This window comes from Caretta caretta, chromosome 19, assembly GCF_965140235.1.
Source record: "Caretta caretta isolate rCarCar2 chromosome 19, rCarCar1.hap1, whole genome shotgun sequence".
Classification (NCBI taxonomy): domain Eukaryota; kingdom Metazoa; phylum Chordata; order Testudines; family Cheloniidae; genus Caretta; species Caretta caretta.
Genome location: NC_134224.1, coordinates 7174120 through 7185351, shown reverse-complemented (window position 1 = coordinate 7185351; position 11232 = coordinate 7174120). Strand labels below are relative to the sequence as shown.

Here is an 11232-nt window from a genome sequence, read left to right as displayed (position 1 = left end):
GGACCTTACGGTCTCTTATCCCGTGCAGAGCAGAGGGGGTAGCCACGTGAATGGCTGAAAGACCTCCAGGAGGAGCATGGATCGGGCAATTGTCCATCTGTGAACAGGTTTCAGCGCTGAGGGGGTTAACCCCTTGGACAACTTACACTGCCACCCTCCAGGGGGGTAGCTGGGCACCTTCCATGTAAAAGCAATAGCTGAGGCCCTTGTGGACTCCAGCAAGGTTCTGGAACTTCTCCCTCGTTAGGGTGAAAAACTAAACAGCTTGTGTGTCTGTCTGGGTGACTCATCTGTTCCAGGCTTTTGGGGAGGAGGGGTGAGTTATGCAAATAGGGGTCTCCCTGTTGTCACTCCAGCCACCCTGGAGGAGGGAAACCCCCGACTGTTAGCCAAGAAGCAAAGGAGACAGCCAATTTCAATCATCATCTTTAACCAAAGAGAGACAGAGCTTGTAACTGTTACTCTGCAGCTTCTCAAGGCAGATGGTTTTTACAATCAAGGAAATCAAAGCATGACCCCATGTTTAAAGAAACAGAAATCAAGGTGCCTGGTTCTAGAGACCAGGGATGAATGTAAAACTCAGGCTTTTGGTCTCATTTAATGCTGCATCCAGTGTCACTCCCTGCTACAGGGTATCTGAAAAGCTTCTCCCTCCCCCAGGGCTGTCTGTGTACACACAGGGCCTGGCTGGGGTGAGGGCACAACTCTGAAATTACAGAGCATGAGGGCAGTGGAATCTCTCAGGGTAGAGATTATGGAGCTTGGAGAGGCCTCAGTGTCCAGATTCTCCTCCCTTGGACCCAGAAGGCTGGCAGTGTGGGAGGAAGCCCTTCCTTCTGTCCCAGACAGGCCCTGGCTGGTTGCAGCTCAAGGGTAATCGCGCCCTGCAGTGACTGAGTCCTCCCCTGCACTTCCTGCCGAGCGCCCCAGACTCACAGGGCAGCAGCTTGGGGCTTGTGCTTTCGAACAGCCCAAAGAAAAGGGGGCTGAACGCTCCCCTAAGGGGCCACTTGTGGCTAACCGCAGCTTTGCAGGGCCCTGAGATGGGCACTGCAGGCTGCCTGCCTGATTAACTGCTTGCTTGGCTATAAATCCCTTTCCAGCTCCTCAGCCAGCAAAGCTGTAGCTCAGAGGTAGGCAAACTATGGCCCACAGGACCCTCCTGCCTGGCCCCTGAGCTCCCGGCTGGGGAGGCTAGCCTCCGGCCCCTCCCCTGCTGTCTCCCCTCCCTCGCAACCGTGCCATGCGGCCAGCGCAACACACTGGGCGGCTGGGCAGTGCGGCTGCAGAGCTGTGGGCTGACCCGGGGCTCTGGGTGGCATGGGTGTAGCGCTGCCAGCCACCGGTGCTCCAGGCAGCATGGGAAGGGGGGGGTTGGATAGAGGGCAGGGGAGTTGGCGGGGGGTGGTCAGAGGGTGGGGAACAGGGGGGTTGGATGGGGCAGAGGTCCCGGGGGCAGTCAGAAAGGAGAAGGGGCATTGGATGGGGCAGCAGGGGACAGGGAGTGGTGGATGGGGCAGGAGTCCTGGGGGGGTCAGATAGGGGGTGGGGGCTGGGACACGCCTGGCTGTTTGGGGAGAGACAGCCTCCCCTAACCGGCCCTCCCCACAATTTTGGAAACACAACGTGGCCCTCAGGCCAAAAAGTTTGCCTGCCCCTGCTGTAGCTTGAGCCTCAGCAGCATGTAACATGAAGCAGCGTGAGCCTGGTTTGTTCAGCTCCCTCGGGACTGGCAGTGGGATCCTCCTAAGCCCTGCTTCTCCCTGCCCCCAAAAGAACTTCCCAAGGAGCCCTTGCGGGCCTGCCCCATCCCCACCTTCTCAGAGCACGGCACAGCCAAAGGGACAGTAGAGCCAGTCAGGCGGGGCCCCCCCACAACACACTAGGGTCCAAGCACTGCCTTGGGGTTGCTCCCTTGCCCAGCTGCGTGGGTGGGGAGGGCCTTGTGCCTACACACTACCACTGGCCCCAGGGAACTTACGCGTCTCCCCTGCCGGAGCAGCAGAGGTAGGGAGCCTGCACTCACGAGCACAGGAGGCCAGGCTCACACAGCACGTCCCCTCTGGCACCCTGGCCTTGCCTGCCCACTGTCCTGTAACAGCCCTAAAGAGCGAGGGGACAGCAGCCAGCCTGACACAGGAGGAAGCTGGGCCCTGGCCACCTGCGTTGTCTGCTGTAGGAGCTCGGAGGTCTTTAGCAGCCTGGGCCCCATTTCCCCTCCACTCTCAGCCAGGGCCTGTTCAGCACAGACTCACCCCCCTGCATGTTCTCAGTGAAGTGGTCCTCGAGCGTGGGGAGGCCACCCAGCAAGACAGAGGCCTTTACCGCACATCGGCCAAGCTGCTGCCAGCCTCCGCGCGCCTCAGGCCTGGTGCTGTACCTTTCCAAAGCTAGTCGGGGCATATCTAGCACCACACAGTGCGTGTCCTGGAACACGAGGAGAGAAGATCCCCTGCAACAAAGCTGGCAAAGGAACTCCTTGGCCAGCCAGCCATGAAGTCCGTAGCATTGGGGACGCGCCTTCAGCTTCTTTTGAAGAGCTGCTTTGATTTCATGCCATCTCAGGTGCACAGAACAGAGCCGATCCTCTGCGCCGTGGAAAAACAAGTCCCCAGCCAGGCTGTCTTCTCCCCACCCAGGAGGCCATGCTTCAGGTGGTGCAGTGTGGTCTTATAAAAACACCCCCCGACACACGCCTCACAGCGGCTTCTCTGTAGCCTTCCCTCCTGCACCAACAAAACCGGCAAATCCAGCGGGTGAAGGGCAAGGCACTGGACTCCAGGACAGGGTTTGGTTTAGTTTTTTTTTTTTTTTTTTTTTAAAAAGCACAATAAAGCTGTATTATTGAAGAAAGTGAAACCAACACCAGTTTTTGCATAAATATCAAGGCCATCAGAGGCTAAGGCTGTTTGCTTCCATTTAGTCAGTCATGCCAGCTCCACGCTCATCCTTTCACCTGCTCAGGTCCCTGAGAGAGATTTGTATTCCTGGAGGTCAGGGCACAAGCACAGCAGCGTCATCCTTCAGGCTGTCTCTTCCCGTTTGTCTGCAGGAAAAGGAGAGCAATTCCCGTCAGAGCCGGGCGGCGCTCAGGTGGGGTGACAGCTGCTTCACATCCACCCCAGCCTCCGGCCCGAGCTTTTTATACTGAGCCCAGCACACTGAGCAGCATGGGTTACAGGCTCCCCTCTGTCTGAGCCACGGAACGGCTGTGCCCGTTACAGAGCTGGGGGCTCTAGGCCCTGCTCTTAGCTCTGGAAGCCCCTGGTTCAATCTTGGGGTCAGCCAAGAGGGTGGCCACCTCCTGACGCGGCTGGTTTCTAAAGCTGAAGAGCCTGGGCTTGTGCAACCCCCCTCAGCCACGGTTTTATTGCCCCAAGAGCCAGAGTTACCTCCTAGCATGTCAGCCTGTTTCCGAGCAGCTTTGAGCCAGGTTGTTTCTGGACTGACTGATGTTTAGATAGAGGGATGGGGTCAAACTGGGCCAAACAGCCAGCGCTAGTGCGGATCCTAACAGGGCTACGTTTGTTCCTCGTCTCCCTTTGATTCAGGCATTAGGAGATGGGTCAGAGAAAGTCACAATTCTCCCCACCATCCCTGCCTAGCACTAAGCTGTTCTCCAGAGGGTTCCATCATCATCCTCTGTCTTGTTTTCTAGCCCTGTTCCTGCTGGTAGAGAGACAGGGTGAGTGCAGGACAGCAGAAGAGTTATGCGGGAGGAGAGCTGCAGTGGAGGGGAGGAGGGGCTGCAGGTTGGGATTGGGGTGCATTAACAGCTGAGAGTGGAGTGCATTGACAGCTGCAAGTGGGGGGTTGCAAGTCAGAATTGGAGTGCATTGACAGCTGTGAAGGGGCTGCAGTTTGGGATTGGCATACATGGACAGCTGTGAGTGAGGGGCTGCAGGTCAGGATCACTGTTCCCTCTAAGCTGTGGGCATGTGCGTGCACACACAGATCCTAAACCCCGCACACACGGCGAAACACTGCACGCACAAAAATTTGCACAGAAGCTCAATTTGCACAGAAGAAATTTTTTGCACACATGGCCTGTCAAAAATTAGAGGGAACATTGGTCAGGATTGGGGTGCACTGGCAGAAATGAGAAGCTGCCTGGCTCCTACACTACCCTGTTACACCCTGCATTTTCCAATCGGCACCTCCTCTCCCACACTCCCCAATCCCTCTGTACCTTGTGCAGGGGGATTCTGCGATGGCGTCTCTGGGCCTGCCAGGTGCCCGGCTCTGTTGCTCTTGGCTGCGGGGGCCGCGTTCACAGACAGTTCGCTCTTAGTCCTGTTCTCTTCGGCCGAGGGAGCCTTTGCTTTACTGTCTGGTAGGGAACAGTTCAGCACTTCCTCCCCCTGCGGCTTTGGGCTCACAGGTGACTGACGCTGCCCCATGCCAAGCGAAGGCTTCCTGGCTATGGGAGGTGGAATCTTGCTGGACTTCCTCTGTGCTTGTGACTTGCCAGGGGGCACCTGGCCCTGCTGGGTCATTGCTGGGACTGTGGAACGCTGCCCGGAGAAATTCATCAGCTCAGCTACCAAGTTCCTCTTCAGGTCGGCCTGAGCCTCCGGGGAAGATGGGGTCTCTATGACCAGCTTCTTGGAGCTCTTGGCGAAGATGAAGCTGGCGGTGGAGGCAGGTGATTTGTGGATGGGGGACACCTGGCCGTCCTTGGCATCCCCAGCGGTGGGCTCCAAGCCAGAGGCCGCGTGACCTGGGAGAGTCAGCTTGTTGCCATTGGTCCTGTCCACCAGTCTGGAGGTCGGGGCGTCTCTGGAGGACAAGGTGGAAGTCTTCAGCCGTACGGCATTTTGCAGCTGGTTCAAAGGCACGGTGTCTTTGGAAGAAGGGGACTGCCGCAGGGACAGCGACTTGCGGATGGGTTTCTGGGGGACAGGCTGAGCCTGCTTCCCTAGGCCATCGGCGCCCTGTCCATTCTGGCCAGGCGTCTGCTTGCCCGGGCCGGCCGGCGCGTGAACGCTGACCGAGCGCAGACGCACCATCTGCAGCAGGGAGGGAGTGACGATGGGGAGGTTAGCGTCCTCCTTTGGCGTGGGGTTGCTCTTACTTCGAGAGACAGGCTCCTTCTTAGGATCCAGCCGGGAGCCATTCGTTGTCTTCTTCAGGCTTGCTTGAGGCTGGAGAACCATGGGCGGGGCTGGAGCCGCAGGTGCAGGGGGTGGGGCTGCAGCCACTGCAGGCTTGGGCTGGCTAGGCTGCAAGCTGGGTGTTGCTCCGGCTGATGTGGGCACGGTGATCAGCATGGGCAACTCCACGGCGGGAGCTGGCAGTGTTGATCCAGCCAACAGGCCCTGGTGCTGCTGAATCCTCAAGGAGACTTTGGTGGAGAACGCGAGCGAGGCTGCCCCTGGACCATCCCCCGTGGGTGCTGCTTTCAGGCTGGCCGGCTGCTCTGAGCCCGTGGGCTCTGGCTGGGCTGCGACAGAGGAAGACACCGCGGCAGGGAGAGGCTCTGGCAGGGTGGAGAAGCTGGCCTCGTCTGGAGGAGGGAAGTCCGCCATGGACAGATCCTGCTCGTCCAGCGCTGGGGGGGGAGGTGGGGGCCACGAGGGGTCCTGAGGCACCTCCTGAGTAGTCTCTGAGTGGGGGGCCTCTGGGCTTGCCTCACCCTTTTTCACTGGTGGTGGTGGAGGATGGTAGGGAGGTGGAGGAGATGGAGGGGGTGACCTGCTAGTGGGCTTGGGAAGCACCGAGGGCTCCTGGATGGCCATGCTCGGGGCAGGGGAGGAGACAGCGGGGCTGGCAGAAGGCGCTGCCTGCCGGAGTTTGACAGGCGGGGGGGAGATAGGGGCCAGCACCTTGGGGTGAGGAGGAATAATGAACCCGTCCATTCTACTCTGCAAGGAAAGGGCCGAGCCAGCTGGGGGCGCCACGGTCTCTGCAGGGGCTGGGTCGGAGGTGGAGGAGGATAAGGATGCCAGGGAGGAGGAGATGGACAGCACAGGAGACTGCAGCGAGCAGACCCTCTCTGGTTTCTTTGGCTGGGGCCTCCTCTTTCCTGGAGACGAGGCGTGAGAGCCAAGCCCTTTGGTGGGGAGGGTAGGGGTGCCGCTCTGACTCGAATAGCCACTGGAGGGCGACATGGTGCGCTTGAATCCCTCGGGGGAGCTCTGCCTGGAGGGGGCCTGCTGCTCCCTGAGGATGACGGCCACCCCCTCCACCTCCCTCTGGAGCTTCTCCCCCGGCACCGGGCTGCACCGGGACACGTCGGGGGAGCTGGCATCAGCCGAGTAGGCCAGGCTCTCGGAGCGGATGCTGCTGGTCTCACTCAGCGAGCCAGGCGAGAAGACCTCGTCCTCGCCCAGGGGGCTCTGGCTCTCCAGGCACGGTGTCCACGGCTCACGCTGGTGTCGGGGATCTGGCTTAGGGGGCAGGCCCAGCACTTTCTGCCCCCCCTCGCCCACCGCTTGCTGCTGCTCAGCCCTTTGGTGCAGGGAGTGGGTCCTCCTAGGGGGCGCCGGCGGTTTCCTCATTTTCCTGAGGGACACGCTGCGCGTGGAAGAGCGGTCGCTCCTCACGCTCACGGTGTCCGAGCTGCCCGCCATGCTGCCGGTGCTGTACGCGGGGGAGGCCCTGCCACTGCTGCCCCCCAGCCCCGCTGCCAGCAGGCCGTGGGCTGTGTAGGCGGGCCTGGCCTTGGCACAGGAGTTGGTGCAGCTCGCAGCACTGTAGACACTGAGCTGGTCCGTGTCGGACCGGCCTGCCGTATCCGCCTCGCTGGGCGGCCCAGCCCCCCCCTTCCTGCTGTCGGAGCCGCCCTGCGAGGAGATGGTGGAGCTGTCGGACACTATGGTCTCCGTGGACTGGGAGTGGCTCCAGTTGTCGCTGGAGGAGGAGTGCTTCCGGCTGCGGCCGCCGGGCTCCGAGAAGCGGGCGAGGGAGCGGACTGAGGCTGGGCTGGAGGAAACCAGGCTGCAGCGGCTCAGCGTCCGCACGCTGCTCCTGCTCAGCGCGATGACGTCCACCATGGGGGGCAGGACGGCGTTGGGAATGATCTTGGACATGTAGGTGGCCTGGGGGGAAATGGACATAACAGGGCCCAGCAGCTCCGGAGGAGGGCTGGCGTTGGTGGTCATGCCCGGCACAGCCAGTGACTTCGGCCTCAGCAAGGGAGACAGCTTGGCTGCCGTCCTCCTCCCCAGCAGCATGTCGTCATAGTAGACGCGGTTGATGTGCCTCTGGATGGCTGCGTCTGACTCTGCCTCCTCCAGGGCTTGCAGGGATATGCGAGCGCCGCCCTTGGGGGCTGGTGGGGGCTGCAGGTTTCCATTGATGGTGGGGATGTGGATTGTGCCACCGTCTGCCTCGTCACCATTCACCAAGGGCTGGGATGCCATGCTGGGGGGGCTCCCGCCCTGCCTGGGGCCGTCTCTGGGGGAATCACTGCCAGGGCGTTTCCTCAGCTCGTGACTGTTTCTCAGACCTGAGGGTGGATAGGAGCAAAACCCGTATCATTATAAACCGATCCTGGCGGGCAGGCAGCCCTTGCTGATTGCATACAGGGGTTACTATGGGCTGGCAGGGCTCACTTAATCAACGCTGGCCAGGCCGGGGCCTCAGTGCAGCTCAGTCCGCCTGTTCTCTCCCTGTGACACCCAGGAGTTCAGACTCCTGAGGGCTGTAATACCATGGTCTGCTTCTGCTTGTCGGGCAGGGTGTGACGCGGCTGGATGGGGTGAGGGCCTCTGCTACACAGGAGGTCAGATCGGGGGCTCTGGTGGTCCCTTTTGCCTTACACTCTGACTCCTCCCCGCCGCCCCTTGGACACTCCACTGCTAAAGGGGTGGCAGGGGGACCTCTAGGAATAAGCCAGCTCCTAGCCTGAGCCGAAGCTGAAGTCTCAGCAGGGAGAGAACTCTGGCTCACTCATGCACACGGAGCAGCCACTGTTCCTGAGCTCTCCCTCCAGCAAGGCCCATCTGCCCTCCTTACCCAGCTCTTTCTGGACATGCTGGGGGATGCCCAGCACCGTCGTCCTCCTCTCCTTCCTCCTCTTCCCTGCCTTCTCTGAGGATTTGGGGAAGGAGTCGTGAGGCCGGAAGGTGGAACCTGAAATGCAATTACGATGAAATAAAGTCCCAGACTGGTAAGCAGGGACCAGCCACTGTGACGTCGCCCGCCCACGGTCTGCGCCTCTGTAGGAACACAGGCCCACATCAGACCTAAGTAAACAATGGTTTTAAACTGAGGTTGGATTTTACCATAAGTGAGAGGCCCCAGGTCTGTGACCAAAAAGACTGAGACCATAAGAAAGGGGAACTGTTTGTGGTAAACTTGTAACAACCCTGGAAATACCAGGTATCTTATTTAAGGGTTGGGCCAAGCACTAGAAATAAAGAAAACATGGGTAATTGGGCACCAGGTGCAGCGAATAATTGGCAGGAAATGCTTAGTCCAGTAGCAGGGGAAAATATGGCAAAGTGAGATAAGAAGAAAACCTTGGAGAAAGCAGAGTGCAGCTCTCAGCTGCTATAGCCGAGTTTAGTGAAGGTCCAATAACCAGCAATGCCGTCGCTTGTTTGTTACAGAGCACAAAATGCCCCGCGTTCTAGGCCTGCTTTGTCAGAGCGTTCCTTACCCCTCTGGAGCCATGCCATGATGGGAAGGCGTCTCCCAGGTCTGAACCAGCTGTAAGTATCTTGGCCAATGCTTGCAAATGGACTGTAGCTGGGTATCGAATATAAGGCTGTTTATGTTTATATTGATACTTTGGATGTAATCAACACCGAGTAGCTATTGGGGCTAACGAAGGAATGCCTGCGTGGAAACTGAGTCCTGGTAAACCTTGACAAAACTATCAGGGAAATGATCTCCCACCATTCCGGTGTCATTCTGCCAGGAGTTCTCCCTGCTACTGCCCTAGAGCACAGTCCAGCCCCAGTGCAGGGGAGCCAGGCTCAGGACGACCAGTGGAGCCCTGACAGCTGTGTGAGCATACAACGAACATCTGCACAATCTATTGGGAGTGGCAGCTACCCTGGGCAGAGCTTGGAAGAGTACTACCACTCCCTGCCAGCGGCCCTGCCCTAATCCCGGAACAGTCCCTCCCCCCATCTCAGCTGCAACCTCTGGCCCAAAGGGCAGACTTGATGTCCCTTGTGGAATCACCCAGCAGTCCTCAGGCCACCCAAACCCCAGCTCACACGTCTCGGCTGGATTTTGTGCTTCACTCTCGCCAGAGCAGACTGCTGAGATGGCTCTCCCTCCCCAAAACTCCCACCCCGCCCGTGGCTAGTACCTTTCCTCTGGATCATCTCCGAGCGGATGGAGAGGGCATCCTCGGAGGCATTCTCCGTTGTGCACGACTGGGTCCTGCTTCGGAAGGAGATCTCATCCTCCTCCGTAGAGGTGTGGGAAGACTGCATGGGGAGGAGAACAGGTTCAAATAAGTCCTGAGCCTTATAGGAACAGATGCCTCCCTCCTTGTGCAAGCCGCTCCCCAGCATCAGAGTCCCCCAACTGGGCCCCTTCTCAGCCAGAAAGTGACTCAGCAGCTACGCACTCTGAAGACATAAAACTTCTCGGAGGCCCAGTGTTATGAGTCAGCCCCATCTGCATGCAGGCAGAACCCTCCCAACTAGGAAATGGGGCCAGAGAGGGCAGGCGGGAAAGCCCTCTGCCCCAGGTTGCGTTCAGCCAGCCCTTGGGCCCCCTTGACAGAGAGGGCCCAGCAAGAGGGAATGAATGCCCAGCAGTGACCTGACCTGGCACCAGATGGCGCTGCCTACTTCACCTACCCGTGAAAATGAGCCCTTAGCAGCGAGTGGCCAGCTGCAGTTGTCTGACTGGGGATGCACTGATTGCAGTTGAATTTAACCTGGCTCCCAAGCGAAGTGCAGCCAAACTGGCATAACCCTGATGTGAGCCAGAAGGAGAGTTCCACCCAGCCCTCGGCACCACTACGTGCACCCTGAGCTTCCCGGATTTCATCTCTTTCTGCCCAAGGGAGGGGAGTGCCTCTCGAACATGCCAGATGGGAATGAGGGAGCAGCCTGGCTGTAGATGATTAGGAAGGGCATTGGGAGGGATGCAAACAATTGCACAGCGGTGGAGCTGCAATTTGCCGCAGCGGGACCCCAGAGCCCCCTCCCTGGGTGAAACAGCAGCTCAAAATCCCAGCTGGCAAATGGGCAGCTGCATTTGCCAGCAACACCCTGCAGTTTATTTCTGCTGCCTCTCTCTGAAAACCACCACGCTGTCCATCTTCCCCTCCTCTTCTCTGTGCCTCCTCCCTCCCCCATCTACACACTCACGGGCATTAAGGCTGCTAGCTCGCAGCCCAGCGCTGCATTGCTCTGCTAGAGCTTTGTCCAGTCTCATTTCCAACATCGCCAGCTCTGGGGCTCCCCCAAATTCCCTTGGGAGACCGTTTCATAGCCCAGCAGACCCTATCTGTGGGAAATACATCCTGACATTCAACCTACATTTTCCTTGCTTGATAATATGGCAACCAAATCAATGGTCTGCAGTTGGGGTGTCTGCAGCCAATATGAATAGTCTTGTCGTTCAAGCTGGGAGTCACGAGATCTGGGCTCCATCTCCAGTGGCTTAATTGGCTGGCCTTGGCCAAGTCACTTACCTGCTTTCTGCCTCAGTTTCCCCATTTTGCAAAGCAGAGATGATAATCCCTCTCTCACAAGGCATAGCGAGCATTATGCTGCCGAAGACAAAGGTACCCTCCACTTAGCCTCTGCCCAGCTGGATACATTTAGATGAACCATGCCAGCATATGAATCATATTTGCTGCTCTTCTCCAAATTCCCTCAAACATTTGATATGGAGGAGTTCAGAACCTGCCCCACAGGGCTCTATCTGAGGTACTGTGTAGGACAGAGGTCTCAGGTTTGCCTTCCCCAGTGGCTCTGTCTGCCCTACTGAGTTACAGTCTCACTTCTCAGCTTTCTGCCTCTCGTAACCCCTTTGGTGGCAGATTGAAAGCAAAAAACCAGACAGTCAGCTGTTGGAGCAAATACAGGCAGTGAGGCTCTAGGAGTGGGAAGGGCGTGGGCGGAGGAGGGTCAGAGGCCCAGAGACAGGCTGAAACCAAACTTTGGCCAAAGGGGTGGGCATTTTTTGGCTGTTAGAGACTGGGGAGGATCTGTGGACATGGGGCCAAGTGGGTCACAGTTGGGCAGGCCCTCCCCACCACTTGTTACTGCCAAGATAAACCTAAGGGAATAACTCCAGTGAACGGAAAAGTATGCA

At 58.5% G+C, this 11232-nt stretch overlaps 1 protein-coding gene across 3 annotated transcripts in view; it reads right to left on the bottom strand.

The window, feature by feature from the left end:
- Positions 1-413: 413 nt before the first annotated feature.
- Positions 414-11232, bottom strand: part of NHSL3 (NHS like 3) — a 56813-nt gene continuing 45994 nt past the window's right edge. For all 3 annotated transcript variants that reach the window (XM_048825513.2, XM_048825514.2, XM_048825515.2), the window contains exons 4-7: positions 9266-9386; positions 7960-8076; positions 4190-7450; positions 414-3046 (exon numbers count right to left, since the gene is read on the bottom strand). In XM_048825513.2, the coding sequence (XP_048681470.2) occupies positions 3024-3046; positions 4190-7450; positions 7960-8076; positions 9266-9386 (3522 nt within the window). In that variant the 3' untranslated portion in view covers positions 414-3023. The remainder of the gene's footprint in view (positions 3047-4189; positions 7451-7959; positions 8077-9265; positions 9387-11232) is intronic.